Source organism: Nicotiana tomentosiformis, chromosome 3 (assembly GCF_000390325.3).
Source record: "Nicotiana tomentosiformis chromosome 3, ASM39032v3, whole genome shotgun sequence".
Classification (NCBI taxonomy): domain Eukaryota; kingdom Viridiplantae; phylum Streptophyta; class Magnoliopsida; order Solanales; family Solanaceae; genus Nicotiana; species Nicotiana tomentosiformis.
Genome location: NC_090814.1, coordinates 88,335,418 through 88,351,494, shown reverse-complemented (window position 1 = coordinate 88,351,494; position 16,077 = coordinate 88,335,418). Strand labels below are relative to the sequence as shown.

The 16,077-nt window shown below is 37.8% G+C and overlaps 2 protein-coding genes across 2 annotated transcripts; one reads left to right on the top strand and one right to left on the bottom strand.

Moving 5' to 3' along the window:
* The first annotated feature begins 8,349 nt into the window (after window positions 1-8,349).
* Window positions 8,350-10,825, top strand: LOC104096905 (pentatricopeptide repeat-containing protein At2g13600-like). The gene has a single exon (XM_009603357.4). The coding sequence runs from the start codon at window positions 8,620-8,622 to the stop codon at window positions 10,807-10,809; it is 2,190 nt and encodes a 729-aa protein (XP_009601652.1). The 5' UTR covers window positions 8,350-8,619; the 3' UTR covers window positions 10,810-10,825.
* A 2,049-nt stretch (window positions 10,826-12,874) lies between these two features.
* LOC104096904 (bidirectional sugar transporter SWEET3b) lies at window positions 12,875-15,495 on the bottom strand. Its single transcript, XM_009603356.4, has 7 exons — window positions 15,201-15,495; window positions 15,040-15,076; window positions 14,721-14,943; window positions 14,444-14,605; window positions 13,614-13,733; window positions 13,253-13,481; window positions 12,875-13,116 (listed from the first exon to the last, which is right to left on the bottom strand). Exons 1-6 carry the CDS (start codon window positions 15,235-15,237, stop codon window positions 13,281-13,283), a joined length of 780 nt encoding a protein of 259 aa, XP_009601651.1. The 5' UTR covers window positions 15,238-15,495; the 3' UTR covers window positions 12,875-13,116; window positions 13,253-13,280.
* Window positions 15,496-16,077: the final 582 nt, after the last annotated feature.

The window sequence follows — 16,077 nt, the reverse complement described above, 5'->3', positions numbered from 1 at the left end:
TAACAATGATTTATGTGTAACTGAAGGGCCATATAAGAGGTTAAGAAGTTGGAACTTAATTTTAATTTAAAATTCATTCACATTCAAATTTAAAAATCTTATCAATGGTTATGCCACATGGCATCATCATATATATATATATATATATATATATAGATATTGATACAAATATAGACTATCATATTAGGAAGAAACTATTCCCAAATTTGAATTGAAAGTTTTTTATTTCTTTATTTTAGTTTTTTAATTTTAAAATAATTTTAAAACTCCAGCTTGAAACTACTTCCCAATTTGAATTGGATTTTTTTTTTCAATCTCGTTTTTTATTTTAAAATAATTTTAAAACTCCAACTTTGTTTTGTTAGAAAGGTAGTTTATTTTTTGTTAGAAAGGTAGTTTATTTTGTCTTAACAATGCCACTTGGCTTTTTATGGTTATGCCACTTGTCTTAATATTGTGCTTTTGCCTCTCCTTTTATTATATATAGATATAGATAGATATTGATATAGATATAGATATAGACTATCATATTAGAAAGAAACTACTCCCAAATTTGAATTGAAAGTTTTTTATTTCTTTATTTTGGTTTTTTTATTTTAAAATAATTTTAAAACTCCAACTTGAAACTACTCCCCAATTTGAATTGGCAATTTATTTTTTCAATTTTGTTTTTTATTTTAAAATAATTTTAAAATTCCAACTTTGTTTTGTTAGAAAGGTAGTTTATTTTTTAGTTAGAAAGGTAGTTTATGTTGTCTTAACAATGACACTTGGCTTTTTGTGGTTATGCCACTTATTTTAATATTGTGCTTTTGCCTCTCCTTTTATTATATATAGATATTTAGGTAGAGACGAATCAAGATTTAAATTTGATGGGTTCAACTTTATAATTTTTAGAATCTATTACTACATATTATTAAAATTATGGGTTCATATCAACTATCTATTGCTATTTTAGTGAATGTTTACACATAAACTAATATTTCGTATCGAAAGTATTAGGTTCAAATAATATTGATGTTGTTGTATGGACATATTTAGGTGTATGACTTAAATAAATTTTTATTCGCACTTATTCATTATCTAACGACTATCCTTTTTATGATCATATAATAATTCAATACTTCCTAGTTTTGGCTTTGTATACGGTAAAAACTGGTTAGTCTTGCGTACGAACTCGGCGAAATGGTAATGCATTGGATCGAAGATCAGGTTGGGGTTCGAAGTCAGGTTATCAAGCTTCGAGCCCTAGGGACCGATCAATTTCGAGCTCAATATCATTATCGAGCTCGAATCTGAATCGAACTATGATGAAGATTACCGAGCTTACGAGGCAGAGACCGACCAACACTGTCCCCAAATCAATACAAGGCTCCGAATCAGAATCGAGCTCTAGAGCTCGAGTCGATATCGAGCTTGAGACAATATCGAGCTCATAGACAAGAGCCGTTACAACCGCACTAGGAAAGAGAATTTTAGCAGGAATTATGGAAAAACTGATTTATCATGGGTCTCCCACTATGTATTTTTAATTGTATCTAAAGTAGGATCCCTTCACTATAAAAGAGTTGGTTATTATCTCTGTAAAGCATCAAGTTTTGCTTACACTGTAACTCAGATATTATATACTCTCATACTGAAGAATTATCCTTTATGAGCTTCATAAATTGACTCATCTTGCTCAATCCTTAAATCATCCTCTTTTCAACTTTGCTTATTTTTTATCTTTACAGTCAATATTCGATATTTCTATTTACCTTTACGATTTGTATCAAGTTATATCACATATCCTTAGAAATACGTATAAATTCTAACTCTATCCGTTTTTCGGGTAAACAGTTTGGCGCCTACCGTGGGGCTAAGGATAATAGTGATTATTTGATACAAATCTGCAAAAACACAGCGTTTTGTGCTTGTTTTTGGAAGTATCTTTGATTTCGGATAAACAACGACGAGTTCTCAATTAAATGGCCTTACCTATCGACAACGAAGCTGAATTTGAAGGTGAGAATAACAAATTGACGCCCAGGACCGAAAGGCCGCTTATCGACGTCGTTGGGGCTCGATCCAAAGTACCATTAGACGTCAATTCACATATGGCCATTGAGACAAACCAACGTTCTGAACCTGAAAATAGCTTTCATGGTGGTACTCGATCTGCAGCTCGAGAAACCCATAACGTTGAGGAAAACGGGATCAGCTTGCGTATGATTTTCGAAATGTTGCAAACTCAACAGGTAGCGATAGCTTAACTACAGAGTCAAACTCAGGTACCGAGCAGGCCGGAGCCCGATCCACCTCGAGAAGTCACCCACAGAACGGAACCAGCTATAGTAAGGTCAAATGAGCAAGAGTTGGGGACTAGTCCCGAAATTGCTAAGATGTTTGAAGAATTGATCAAACGAATAGAGTCGGGAGAAAGAAGGATCGAGGCAAACGACAAAAAAGGTAGAAACATATAACTCTAGGGTTGATCATATCCCCGGGGCACCACCGATATTGAAGGGCTTAGATTCTAAAACATTTATACAAAAGCCTTTCCCCCCGAGCGCGGCTCCTAAACCGATCCCAAAGAAATTTTGCATGCCCGAGATTCCTAAATATAATGGAACGACCGATCCCAACGAACATGTAACCTCTTACACATGCGCCATCAAAGGGAACGACCTAGAGGACGATGAGATCGAATCTGTATTATTGAAAAAATTTGGTGAAACCCTGACAAATGGAGCAATGATATAGTACCATAATTTACCGTCTAACTCTATCGATTCTTTTTCTTTGATTGCAGATTCTTTCATAAAAGTACATGCTGGGGCCATAAAGATCGAGACCAGGAAGTCGAAGTTATTCAAGGTAAGACAAAAGAATAACGAGATGCTAGGAGAATTTGTATCTCATTTTCAAATGGAACGAATGGATCTACCACCAATCACAGACGATTGGGCTGTTCAAGCTTTCACTCAAGGTCTAAACGAACAAAGCTCGATGGCTTCACAGCGGCTAAAGCATAACCTGATCGAATACCCAGCTATTACTTGGGCCTATGTGCATAATCGATATCAATCTAAAATAAGAGTCAAAGACAACCAGTTGGGTTCTGGGTCCATTATTAAAAGGGTTGTAAACCGAGAACAGAGGTCGATCAAAGACCGATACCAGCCGTATAATGGAAATCCTACAAGTCAGTGTGATAAACGGCTAAAATGATACTACTGCTAAGGTACGACCCCCTCCCCCCTGTTCAATTATATATTTCGAAACTAACCCTTGCAGGCGTTCGACCAAAGACGAGGATTAATGAATTCGATCAGGAATAAAGATGGATTATTCAACACGAAGCCTTAGGTTTGAAAGCACGCGTTGCACTCTTTTCCCCTTAGACCGGTTTTGTCCCGAATGGATTTTTCAGCAAGGTTTCTTAATGAGGCAACCATTAATCGTGCTAACTATAAACAATTCAACAGTATCCGAGGCCTCCTTACAATCAACCTCGAATACTGGGGGGAATACCATTGTCATTGAACATATCAATGATGATTATCAAGTATGGTGCAAAGGAAGTTACTACGTTATTTTATGGCAACAGGGTCTCGACAGGAAAAATTGTAAGGGCCAAATGGTCAAACGAGCCATGCCCATGTAGTTGGCAGGAGCCCTGACACAAAACATGAACACATGTATAATGACTTACAAAGAAAAATTTCTTCTTTACCGATGTCTTAGAAAAATTCCTCTATTTCGAGATCTATTATGCAAACAAGCTTAAGGGCCGACCATTACCCCATGAATCGGGGACTGCCAACCGAAAAATCAACGAGTTCTAACAACACTCACTTGACTATAAAGCCCAAAGGGCTACACCGACTCAAGTTCAAGCAACCATTCTCACTCGGGGGCTATCTACGAAGCCCAAGGGCTACCCTATTTCGAGTTCGAGCAATCACTTACTTGACTACTAAGACTACGGGCTACTCTTACTTCGAGTTCGAGCAAACACTCACTTGACTACTAATACTACGAGCTACTCCTATTTCGAGTTCGAGTAATCACTCACTCAACTACTAAGCCTACGAAATACTCTTATTTCGAGTTCGAGCAAGCACTCATTCGACTACTAAGCCTACGGGCTACTCTTATTTCAAGTTCGAGCAAGCACTCACTCTACTACTAAGCCTACGGGCTACTCTTACTTCGAGTTTGAGCAAACACTCACTCGACTACTAAGCCTACAGGCTACTCTTATTTCGAGTTCGAGCAATCACTCACTCGACTACTAAGCCTACGGGCTACTCTTATTTTGAGTTCGAGCAAGCACTCACTTGACTACTAAGCCTACATGCTACTCTTATTTCGAGTTCGAGCAAGCACTCACTCGACTACTAAGCCTACGGGCTACTCTTACTTCGAGTTCGAACAAACACTCACTCGACTACTAAGCCTATGGGCTATACTTATTTCGAGTTCGAGTAATCACTCACTTGACTACTAAGCCTACGGGCTACTCTTACTTCGCGTTCGAGCAAACACTCACTCGACTACTAAGCCTACATGCTACTCTTATTTTGAGTTCAAGAAATCACTCACTCAACCATTAAGCCTACGGGCTACATTTCTTCGAGTTTGAGCAATCACTCACTCGACTACTAAGCCTACGGGCTACTCTTACTTCGAGTTCAAGCAAACACTCACTCGACTACTAAACCTATGGGCTACTCTTATTTCGAGTTCGAGCAATCATTCACTCGACTACTAAGCCTACGGGCTACTCTTACTTCGAGTTCGAGCAAACACTCACTTGACTACTAAGCCTACAAGCTACTCTTATTTTGAGTTCGAGAAATCACTCACTCAACCATTAAGCCTACGGGCTACATTACTTCGAGTTCGAGAAATCACTCACTCGACTACTAAGCCTACAGGCTACTCTTACTTCGAGTTTGAGCAAACACTCACTCGACTACTAAGCCTACAAGCTACTCTCGTTTTGAGTTTGAGAAAATACTCACTCGACCATTAACCCTATGGGCTACATTACTTCGAGGTCGAATCATTCACTCGATTAATGAAGGCTACGGTCTACCTTATTTCAAGTTCGAGCAAGCATTCACTTAGTTGTAAAGGCTACAAGGTCCAAATATGATCAAATTGCCTAAAGCCTTATGAAAAATCTTCAATAAGGCATGAATGAAACAAAATCTTCACGAGGCAGAGAATAAAATAGAGGAAAGTCAGGAAAAGAAAAGATCTTTATATATATATATATATTTATAATGTCCGAACAAGACCCTACACAAAAAACCAAAATGAAAACTAAGGGCTAAGTTTCTTGGTTATCTATGGGGGCAGTCTCTTCTCCATCGGGCTCCTCCCCGCTCTCGGACCCACTCTTTCTCTCGTCATCGCCATCATCATCATTGGAAGCCAAGACTTCAGCATCGACTTCGAGCTCTTTAGCCCTTTTTTTCTCTTCAGTGAGATCGAAACCTCGATCATGAATCTCCTCGAGGGTCTCCCTCAGAGATCGGCACTTAGCAAGTTCAGCAACCTAATGTGCTCGAGTGTTGGTAGTCTCGGCTGCCTCTCTTGCTTGAAGTTGAGCAACTTCAGCATCGGCCCGATAGACGGCCACGAATGCATCCGCATCGGCCTTTGCCTCTTCGGCGTCAGATTCATCCTTGGCTAGTTCGGAGGCCAACCTAGCCTCGAGCTCCTCTATTCTTCTTGCCTGAACCAAGCTTTTCTCCTTCATACTTTGAAGTTGGTTTTCAGCCGATGATAATTGGGCTCGAGCAGCCTCTTTTTCTGCAGCAAAGCGGTCCATACTTTCTTTCCACTTCAAGGACTCCGCCTTTATCACATCGACCTCCTCACAGAGTTCCCGATCATCTCAAGTTTTTGCTGCAGCCGTGAGACCGAAAAATTAGCCATCATTCCGGTATCGAGCCCATAGGATTTTAATAATATCATTACCTGCTCGGACAGATCGGTCTGTTCTTGGCGAGCCTTGGCCAACTCAGCTCGAAGGTCTTTGATTTCCTCTCCCCTTTGCCCTAAGATGAGTTTAAGGGCATTCCTCTCCTCCGTAACCCGTTGAAGGTCGGCTTTGTATCGACGCAGCTCGATTCGAGATCGAGAACATGCTTCTCGATGAACTGCTGCGGCCTACAAAGAAATAAGAAACGAAGTTAGAAAAGAAAAACAAGCATAAAGGCAATACCAATGAAGTAAGTTAAGGCTTACCCGATTCAAAGCCTGCTTCACTCCGAGGAAAAGATCCGATGCATCACTAGTGCCGGCAATGTCCTCGACATCGGTAAACAAATCACAAAAAGGTTCCTCTCCCTCATGAGATCCATATACCTCGAGGGCCCCCAAAGCTTGGGCTTCCCGAATTGCCCCTTCGGAAAAAATAAGGAAAGTGGGCGAGTCTTCGATTACTACTGCCCCAAGTGAGTCGCTTGGGGCGTTCTCTTCGGTTCAAAGAGATTCAGAGACAGCCCCTTTAGACATATCCACCATCCGTTGACTTCGATGGGAGATATCCTCGATCTCCAACGGCTCGAGGACTTTTTCCGAATCTTTCTCCGATATACCCTCAGTTCGAGGCGGAGCCTTGTAAACCACCATCGATCCAGATGCCCGTGAGGCATCGACGGTTTTCTTCACTCGGGCCACCAGTACGGACCCATCATCTTTTTCTTCTTCCTCATCTTCATCCCTTAGACGACGAACTGATTCTAAGGTTAAAAGGATAATATTCTTCCTCGACTTACGAGCCTTCGGTTTTGGATTTTCGGAAGTAGAGACCCTTTTTCTCTTATTGTCCTTTGCCTATTTAGAAACCGGGGCCGAAGTTTCCTCCTCGCCAGACAGGGGTCTCAAAACCGCATCTTTGCCCAGATTTACACACAAGAAAATTGATTTGAGTGTATAGAAAACAAGTTGAACTATCGATGATGCGATAAAGGAGGTTACCATGATTGTTGGGCTCCCATCGGCCCTTTGACAAATCGCGCCATGAGCACTCGGCATAAGTAGAAGTCGAAGCCAGGGCTCGTAACCAGTCCTTAAGGTCGGGAACCGCACCGTACATCCAAGGAACCGCTGCACCACAAAAGGGGATATCAGTAAGAAAGGAAACAAAATGGCAAAATAATGGGAAATGACAACAGAGTCACACTTACGCTTGATGTTCCATTCTTCGCGAAATGACATCTTCTTGGACTGTATTAGGTCCGACGTCTTCACTCGAACAAACATTCCCATCCAACCTCGATCTTTGTCCTCATCTATGCTTGAGAACATAATTTTGGTGGCCCGGTGCTGTAGTTTTATTAACCCGCCTCAAAAGAGACGAGGATCCCCAAATCAATACACGGCTCCGAATCAGAATCGAACTCGAGTCAAGATCGAGAGCTCGAGTTGATATCGAGCTCGAGACAATATCGAGCTCATAGACAAGAGCCGTTACAACTACACTAGGAAAGAGAATCTTGGCAGGAATTATAGAAAAACTGATTTATCATGGGTCTCCCACTATGTATTTTTAATTGTATCTAAAGTATGATCCCTCCACTATAAAGGGATTGGTTATTATCTCTGTAAAGCATCAAGTTTTGCTTACACTGTAATTCAGATATTATATACTCTCATACTGAAGAATTATCCTTTTTGAGCTTCATAGATTGACTCATCTTGCTCAATCCTTAAATCATCCTCTTTTCAACTTTGCTTATTTTTTACTCTTTACAGTCAGTATTCGATATTTCTATTCACCTTTACGATTTGTATCAAGTTATATCACATATCCTTAGAATTCCGTATAAATTTAACTCTATCCGTTTTTCGGGTAAACATGCTTAGTAGGCCATATTAACACTCAAAAATACAATAAAAGACGTATAAATAACAGCAATTTGATATTAAAATATCATAAAATATGCCTAATATCATTATGTCTATAGGACAGTATCTTGAAGTTCACTATTATGCCTCAAGTTTATAATGAAATACGGGTAAGCCGATAATAAAATATCGTAAAATATGCATAATATCATTATGATGACATGACATTTTCTTGAAATTTTGAATTGCAAATTGAAGTATCCTAAAGTTCACTTATAGAAGTTTAAACTTCAAAACACTGCCGTCCTAGCTAGACACATGAAACTCTTATATCTTGGAGTTTGAGAAGGAGAAAAGAAGAAGAGGAGACGCTTTTATAAAAAAATCGTTGTGCGCCAACGATACGTGGAGGGATATTATTGTTCAAATATTATTTACTTATTAAAGAGTGATTTAATTCTGATTAATTTTAAAATAATGGCTGGTTTTTAATCAACAGTTAAAATGGCTATTTGTCAAAATAAACTTGTGTTATTTTATGGTTAGAAAAAATAAATTGATGATTGAACTACTACAACTATGTTAGTTATAAGTTGAGCATTAACCTTATTTATTGACTCCCCAAAAAGACCAAAGTCATGTGTCTGCATGAGTTTTTACGGAGGAGAAACTGTATCAGTCGGACCAGAACTCGTAGATTGCGACCATCTTGAAATTTATTTTTACAGTCGCCTGATCCGTTTGCTTTGACGGGATAGTAAAAATAAAGAAATGATTATAAGGCCATTATTTACGGGTCCCTGGAAGCATCACCGCTGGAAATGGAGTCTGAGATTTTTTTCGAACATATGCTACTACAGAAATAATGCTCGTCCGTCGAAGTCCGACGTCGTTGTCTCCACTAACAAAGCCATAACAGGGCTAATAAAAGAGGGTTCAATTGAACAAGCTCGAAAGCTGTTCGACGAAATGCCTGACAGAACCGTTGTCTCATGGAATACCACGATTGCTGGTTATTCCAAATGGGGTAAGTTCACCGAAGCGTTAAACTTAGTTTCTTTGATGCACGGCAGCTATATGGAGCTAAATGAGTCTACGTTTTCCTCAGTGCTAAGTGTTTGTGCTCGATCACAGTCGCTCAGTCGTGGTAAGCAAGTCCATGGGCTAGTCTTGAAATCTGGATATCAAAGTTTTCGTTTTGTGGGTAGTGCTTTGTTGTATCTTTACTCCACTTGTTGTGAAATTGAAGATGCGAGGATGTTATTTGATGTGTTGCATCAGGTGAATGAGTTGTTATGGAGCTTGATGCTTGCGGGATATGTTCAATGTAACCTGCTAACTGATGCTTTGGAGATATTTAGGAAAATGCCGACCCGTGATGTTGTTGCTTGGACCACTTTGATTTCTGGATACTCAAAGGTCGAAGGTGGATGTCACAAGGCTTTAGAGTTGTTTAGGTCAATGAGAGAGGATGATAACGTGGTCCCGAATGAATTCACGTTGGACTGTGTTTTGAGGGCTTCCGGTAGATTGGGATCTTTATATGAGGGTAGAGCACTTCATGGGTTGGTAGTGAAGCTTGGGTTTGAGTGGGATAATTCAGTTTCTGGTGCATTGGTTGATTTTTATTGTAACTGTGAGGTTCTTGATGATGCTATGTTGGTTTATAGTGCACTAGTTAATCCTTCCTTAAATGATTCAAACTTGCTGATTGGAGGGCTAATCAAGGCAGGCAGGATTGGGGAAGCTAGATCACTGTTTAATGGATTGATCAAGGGGGATCCTGCTTCATACAGTTTGATGATCAAAGGATATGCCATGTCTGGCCTAGTGGAGGAGTCAAAACAGTTGTTTTTGGAGATGCCGGAAAGAACTTTAATTTCCTTCAATACCATGATTACTGTGTACTCAAGGAATGGTGGAATCGGCAAAGCTGCAGAGCTTTTTGAAGAAGTCAAAGTACAGGAAAATTCTGTTACTTGGAATTCTATGATTTCAGGATATACCCAAAATGATCAACATGAGAGTGCGTTAAAGTTGTATACGACCATGAGAAGGTTAGCAATTAGCCAAACTAGGTCAACATTTGCTGTCCTGTTTCACGCTTGCTCCTGCCTTGGATCACTTCAGCAAGGTAAATTGATTCACGCAGATTTGATTAAAACTCCATTCGGATCCAAAAACTATGTTGGAACAGCTCTTGTTGACATGTATTCCAAATGTGGGAGCCTTGGTGATGCTCAAGCATCGTTTCACAGCATTGCTTTTCCTAATGTCGCAGCATGGACAGCTCTGATTAATGGGTATGCACATCATGGGCTTGGCTCTGAGGCGCTTAAACGTTTTCACCAAATGTTAGACGAAGGAATTGATCCAAATGCAGCAACTTTTGTGGGTGTCTTATTGGCTTGTACTCGTGTAGGTTTGGTGGGGGAGGGCACAAGACTTTTCCACGTTATGCAAGAACAATATGGTATAACACCCACCCTGGAACACTACACGTGCTTGGTAGATCTTCTTGGTAGATCAGGCCATCTACATGAAGCTGAGAAGCTTGTTAACGGAATGCATATTGAACCAGATAGCATTATCTTTGTTGCACTGCTTAATGCTTGTTGGTTCTGGATGGACGTGGAAATTGGCGAGAGGGTGGCTGAGAAACTGTTCTCATTGGATCCCAAGTCTACGTCCGGCTGTGTTATCATGTCCAATATGTATGCAGGATTTGGCAGGTGGTTGGAGAAGATGAGAGCGAGGAAAGCAATGAGAAATCTGCAGTATAAGAAGGATCCTGGATATAGTTGGATTGAACTAAACAACAAGGTTCAATTTTTTTATGTAGATGATAGAACACATCATTTTTGTGATATAATTTACTCGACTTTGGAAAATCTAACAGCAAATGTGAATTCTGAAATTAATTTTGATTGCACTTCTTCAAGATTATATGGGGAAAGCTAGTTACTATCTTAGTTAATCTTCCTGATTATATTGATATTGCAGAACACCCGTGGTATTTGATTGATGTTATTAGTTTTTTGTCCAAAAAATGCAATTAGCATCGATGAATCCATAGCATCATGTAAACTTCTTCAATTTGTGTTCTTGCTGCTTCATCATTTTGACTTCTCTATGCTTTTACTCTGTTTTCCCCCAGTTTTTTTTTAAAAAAATTGTCTAAATCTTGCCTCACTTTCTATATAGCAATATTGAATTTCATGACAGACAAATGGGTGTTGGTTGGCTTTGGCACATGAATGATCCTTCATCCTAGGAGGGTGCCTGAGATCAAAATTAGTCCAAGATTCATACGGCTAATCTCTGTATATGAGGCCTTCATCTGCCCAGATTAATGCATGTCGAAAATCATAATGTCTCAAAGGCACAGGTTCGGTAGGTGTTGATTTGTTGTGAGATACTGTCGTTCTTGTTCATAAGTCTTCAACATTTTGACGGGTACTCAGTATATATTCTTTCATTATCCTCTGACATTATTGATTACAAAGTGGTATACATTTCATATTCCTTAGAAATAGTAGGAATATTAGCTTCTGGAGCTGTGTCCACTTTCCCAGCAAAATTCTGATGCTTTTCTGATCTCTTTTGGTAATTCTGATGCTGTTTTGGAATAAATTTCATATTTTACAAGGGTTTTCTAAGAAACAGTGCGACTATTAGTTTTTGCAGCTGCATTCACTTTCCTGGCATAATCTGATGTTTTTCTGTTACTTTTTTTTGTGTGGTAATTCTGATGCATTTTTGGGGAACTCATATTTTACCTGTGGTTTCCAATAAATCTGCTGGTCTTTTGAATTAATCTAGAGAAAATGACCAATTCGAGAGACAAAATTTAGGGACTGAGTCTGGTATTTAAGTGGAGAAACGTAGAGTGACTAGTCCATTATCCACCAAGTGTTAAACTGTGGACGATTATGAAAAACACTTGGGAAAAGACACTGGATGGACTTCTTTTAAACCATTGTTTATATTTGGACCCTGTTAATTTTGGGAGAATAGCCACGTGTCAGTATTTAAAAACATATTGGACAGAATTTTCCTTAAGCGCCAGAACTTTGAAGCACTAAGTAATTCTGATGATCACCAGAATTCAGCATAACAGTTAAGGAAGATCCTGCCCATCATGTTTTTAAATTCTGCCGCTTAAGAAAAATCTTGCTCAACGTGCTTTAAAATTCCTCTCCTTTCCTTTTAGTCCCTAATTGTTTTTGGGCAAATGACACAAATAGGATACTTTCTTGCTACTATTAATTTTTTGATACCGCGGTTCATTGCTGTGCTTACACACAAGGCTACCCTTTTCCGAAAGCTCCCGCATTCGACGTGATTTGAACGACCTCCCCGAAACCCCCCAGTAACTAAGGTAAACTCCTTGAGTGGAAATGCTTTTCATGATCTCCAGCACTTTCCAAGGCTGTTGGAAGTCTCGTTCTCGATCATGGAGCAAATTACTTCTGTCTTAAGATCTGCAATCTAGCACTTGAGGCGCAGGCAAGCGTAGCGAATCACTATTTGTGTCATTCGCCAGCGAATCACTATTTGTGTCATTCGCCCAAAAACAATTAGGGACTACAAGGAAAGGAGAGGAATTGGAAGTTTGAAGTATGGATGAAGTTTAGGCCTTAGGGAGAGGGAAAAAAAAGAATAAGGTCATAACCAAGAACTCTATGGTTTTTGAAATTCCGCTCAACTGTCCTCTAATGAAACCTCTTCTTTCCTTTCTGTCCTAGTCATTCCCAGTCGATTCCCATATCAACGAAAATTACTATTACCCTTTTCTTTTCCTTCTTTCTTTCCAACCAAAAAAAGTAGTAGTGGATATCGTGGATGTAGTATTTGATTATCTTTCAAATATTAATTAGTCCTTTCCTTAATCGTGACTGATGAGTCAAGAAATAATTTAAGATTTTGTACTTAACTTTATGGTTCCTGTTGCAACGCCTGACAACTGCCTGTTTGAAAGGGGCTTGAAACAGATTTCTTTTAAGGGGTCATAATTTGTATAATATCTTGTAGAATAATCTATGTTTTATAAAGCAGAGTAAAATACATGATTGCTTGGTCAACTATATAGCTCATAGCAAAAGTGAAAAAGATGAAAAACGAACAATGAAAGAAAAGAGAAGCTTGAGGAACAAAATAAATTCGTCCTATTCCTCAAGAGAATTAAGAGTTACACAACAGACAAATCAATGCAAATATTTCTTGGTCCTCGTTGGTGAGCAACTCCTTGATCGAGTAAGTTTTTACCTGCTTGTCCAAAAATGAAATAGTAACAAAAACTCCTGGAGTATTACTTAGCAATATATAACAAGAACGAAACAAAGTCATATATAATAACTTAAAATAGATGGCAACACACAATGAGAGAATATGTATAGTATACCTTAAGTAAACTACGAAAAGCTCGCGCTTCAAATCTTGGTATTGAGATTCTCAGTGACAATTAGCTTCGATTCTTTTATCTCATCCAACGGGAATTCTTGCTTGATTTTCTCCTCGTTATATTCCAAATCTGGCCATTTTTGTGGTTTTTCCTTTATCGGATTCTTCCGATACTTGCAATACAGTATAAGCTGCAGGATACACAGGGGTGTTCCTACCAGATTTGGAGACTGAAGGAGTAAAAAAGAAGAGGACTTTTTCAGAATAGTGAAATGGGAAGGTTGAAGTTGATATTCATCTATATATAGCTTTGAATTTATGAAAAAATAAAAAGAAAAAGATTCAAGGTAGAATATACAAACCGCAAGAAAGAGATCATGGCTCAAGAGTCCATAGGCCATCCAAAGGCAGCTAGCAAGAAAAGAGAAAAATGACAAGTAAAATGGCATAAACTCCACGCTCTTTGTCTTTATCACTTGTCTCTGCATCCACCATCAACCCATAATTAAGTACACGTACATGAGTAAATTGTAATAATCTATCAATATAAGTAAATTAGACAAAAATTAAAGTTAAAAAAATAAATAAAGAGGGGTCTAGCTAGTCGAGTGTGGTTTGACATTATTTAAGATAATTGACATGGATATTGTTTAAAATACTTTTTTTTATGAATCGAGTGTAGTTACCAAAGGAGTAATGTCATCATTAAGTAGGATCCCGTTGTACTAAAGTTTCCGTTGTAACAATGAAAATATAAGATATTAGATATAGTATAACTAATTATTTCTATTATGTAAGCTAATAAGTGCTTTAACATTTTGGTTGATATTGCTAAGATAATACTAATAGTTTAATATCTCTAAGAGGGATATTAATAACTAGACAGTACATGACTTAAGTTCCCTTCACTGCCGTAAATTATTTTCGGTGCATGTGATCATATAAATTGCTCTCTTATAACCAAAAAAAAAAGTAAATGGAAAACGAAGTTAAATTATATATATACTGACAATGTAAAGAAATATTAGCTTAATTTAATTGGCTATAACATGTTATTACGAGCTATTCTTAAGGTCACCTTATTAGATTTGTTATGAAAATGTTATTTGTTGTTATAAGTTAACTTGATAGTGTATAATAATTATCCACCGTCAATGCCGAGAAATTACAAGTCAGTGAAAAAATGACTTACCACAACAACTAAAGGGGAAGCATACATAGCCACTGACGCTACCAATCCAATGCTTCCTACAAAAACCTTGCGACGGCGATGATCATGAAACACAAACGACGATATAATCCCTGTTGCCACGCATATTAGAATGATAGGCACCACCATTTTAGCTACCTCCTTCTGCTTTTAAGAAAAAACCTAATTAATTAATAATGCACTATGCTATATAATAATTTTTTTATTTAAAAAAGACGTGCCAATATACAGAAACTTGAGATGAGATATTATAACTTGCCTTTCCTTTAGCAGAAGAAAACCAGAAATATATGAGAATGAATGAGATCTCCAAAAGAATCCCTATTCCATTAATAGTAACCACTGGGAAATTTTCCCATCGATAACTTACTACTGGTAACCCATACCAAGTGTAGAGACAACAGTTGAACAACGCCAGTACGTAAGGTACGCATGAAAATCCTTCAGTATTCTTCTTCTTTATAACTCTAGAGAAAGTAAGTCTGCCAAACACAAGGAAAACAAATGTGACTAAATACATAATAAACGATATTATGTATATGATCTAAAATATAATTAGAGGTTTAATAAATAATTACATTGGTGCAGCATAGAGCAACATGGAGGCGGCATTCCCTGGGACAAATAAAACCATGCACGTTTATATATCATGTAATACTAGTTATGAGTAATTACTATATATCCAAATTATTCCAAGATATCGAAAAGAAAAGTGGAGTTAAATGAAAGTGTGGTTTACCCATTACTCCTACTGCCAAACGCAACATATCACCCATTTCTTTGGAGCCCAAAAGAGATAGTTTGGAGAGCAAAATATATATGAAGGATGATAAATATAATATAATCTATGCAAGTATTTAAGGTTGGTGTCCTCAACTGCTTAATTAGTGTTCCTCTATATAAATACTATGGGTTTTGCTTAAGAAAGAGAGGTAATGCTGTCTACATCTATCCAAATTTGTGGGTGGAAGCTGATCAATCAATATCAAAATAAAAGAAAAAAGAAAAATTTGTGGTAGGAAAATTGGTTAGCTTGTGTATTTTATATGGAATAATTTGTTCAATGTAAATGCTCCATTTGAAAACGCTTTAATTTATGGGTATATAATAGGATAGAGAGAGGGAACGAGATGCATACAAAAGGAAAAGCATAAGTTTGAAGAAATTCTATTTTACTATACTAGATATGTTGGTTCTATATATTGGTGGAAGATGTTACTGGACTTCCACTATCCACTTAATTTTGATGCAAAACGCTAATCTTCAGGTGGTTTCACTTTCACGTCAGATACAATTAAATGATTAATAATGGGATTGAAATAACATAGCTAATAAAGTGAATCTTGAACACATAAATAAGACGATAAAAAAATTTATACTAAACTAGGCGTAATAATTTATAATGATTTGGTCAATGATCCACATATGATTTATCACTAATATAAAAAGACAATAATTTTTTGAGAGAATAGTCTCCCCTAAACAAAACTCTCTAAAAGAGTGCATTGTGGATGTTGTTATTATTATTATTGTGGGAAGCAGAGATCTTCAATATATAGATATCCAAGACTTTTCCTTCAAGAAAAGGATAAGACATATGAAGGAAATTTATTCAT

What these genes read in the sequence shown, in the direction of transcription:
- LOC104096904 (XM_009603356.4), bottom strand. Translation starts at nt 15,237, where the DNA reads ATGGGTGATATGTTGCGTTTGGCAGTAGGAGTAATGG. An exon ending in TTGCTCTATGCTGCACCAAT is followed by an intron (nt 14,944 to 15,039) that starts GTAATTATTTAT and finishes TGTGTTTGGCAG; the next exon opens with ACTTACTTTCTCTAGAGTTA. An exon ending in CTTCCCCTTTAGTTGTTGTG is followed by an intron (nt 13,734 to 14,443) that starts GTAAGTCATTTT and finishes TGGTGGATGCAG; the next exon opens with AGACAAGTGATAAAGACAAA.
- LOC104096905 (XM_009603357.4), top strand. Translation starts at nt 8,620, where the DNA reads ATGATTATAAGGCCATTATTTACGGGTCCCTGGAAGCATCACCGCTGG.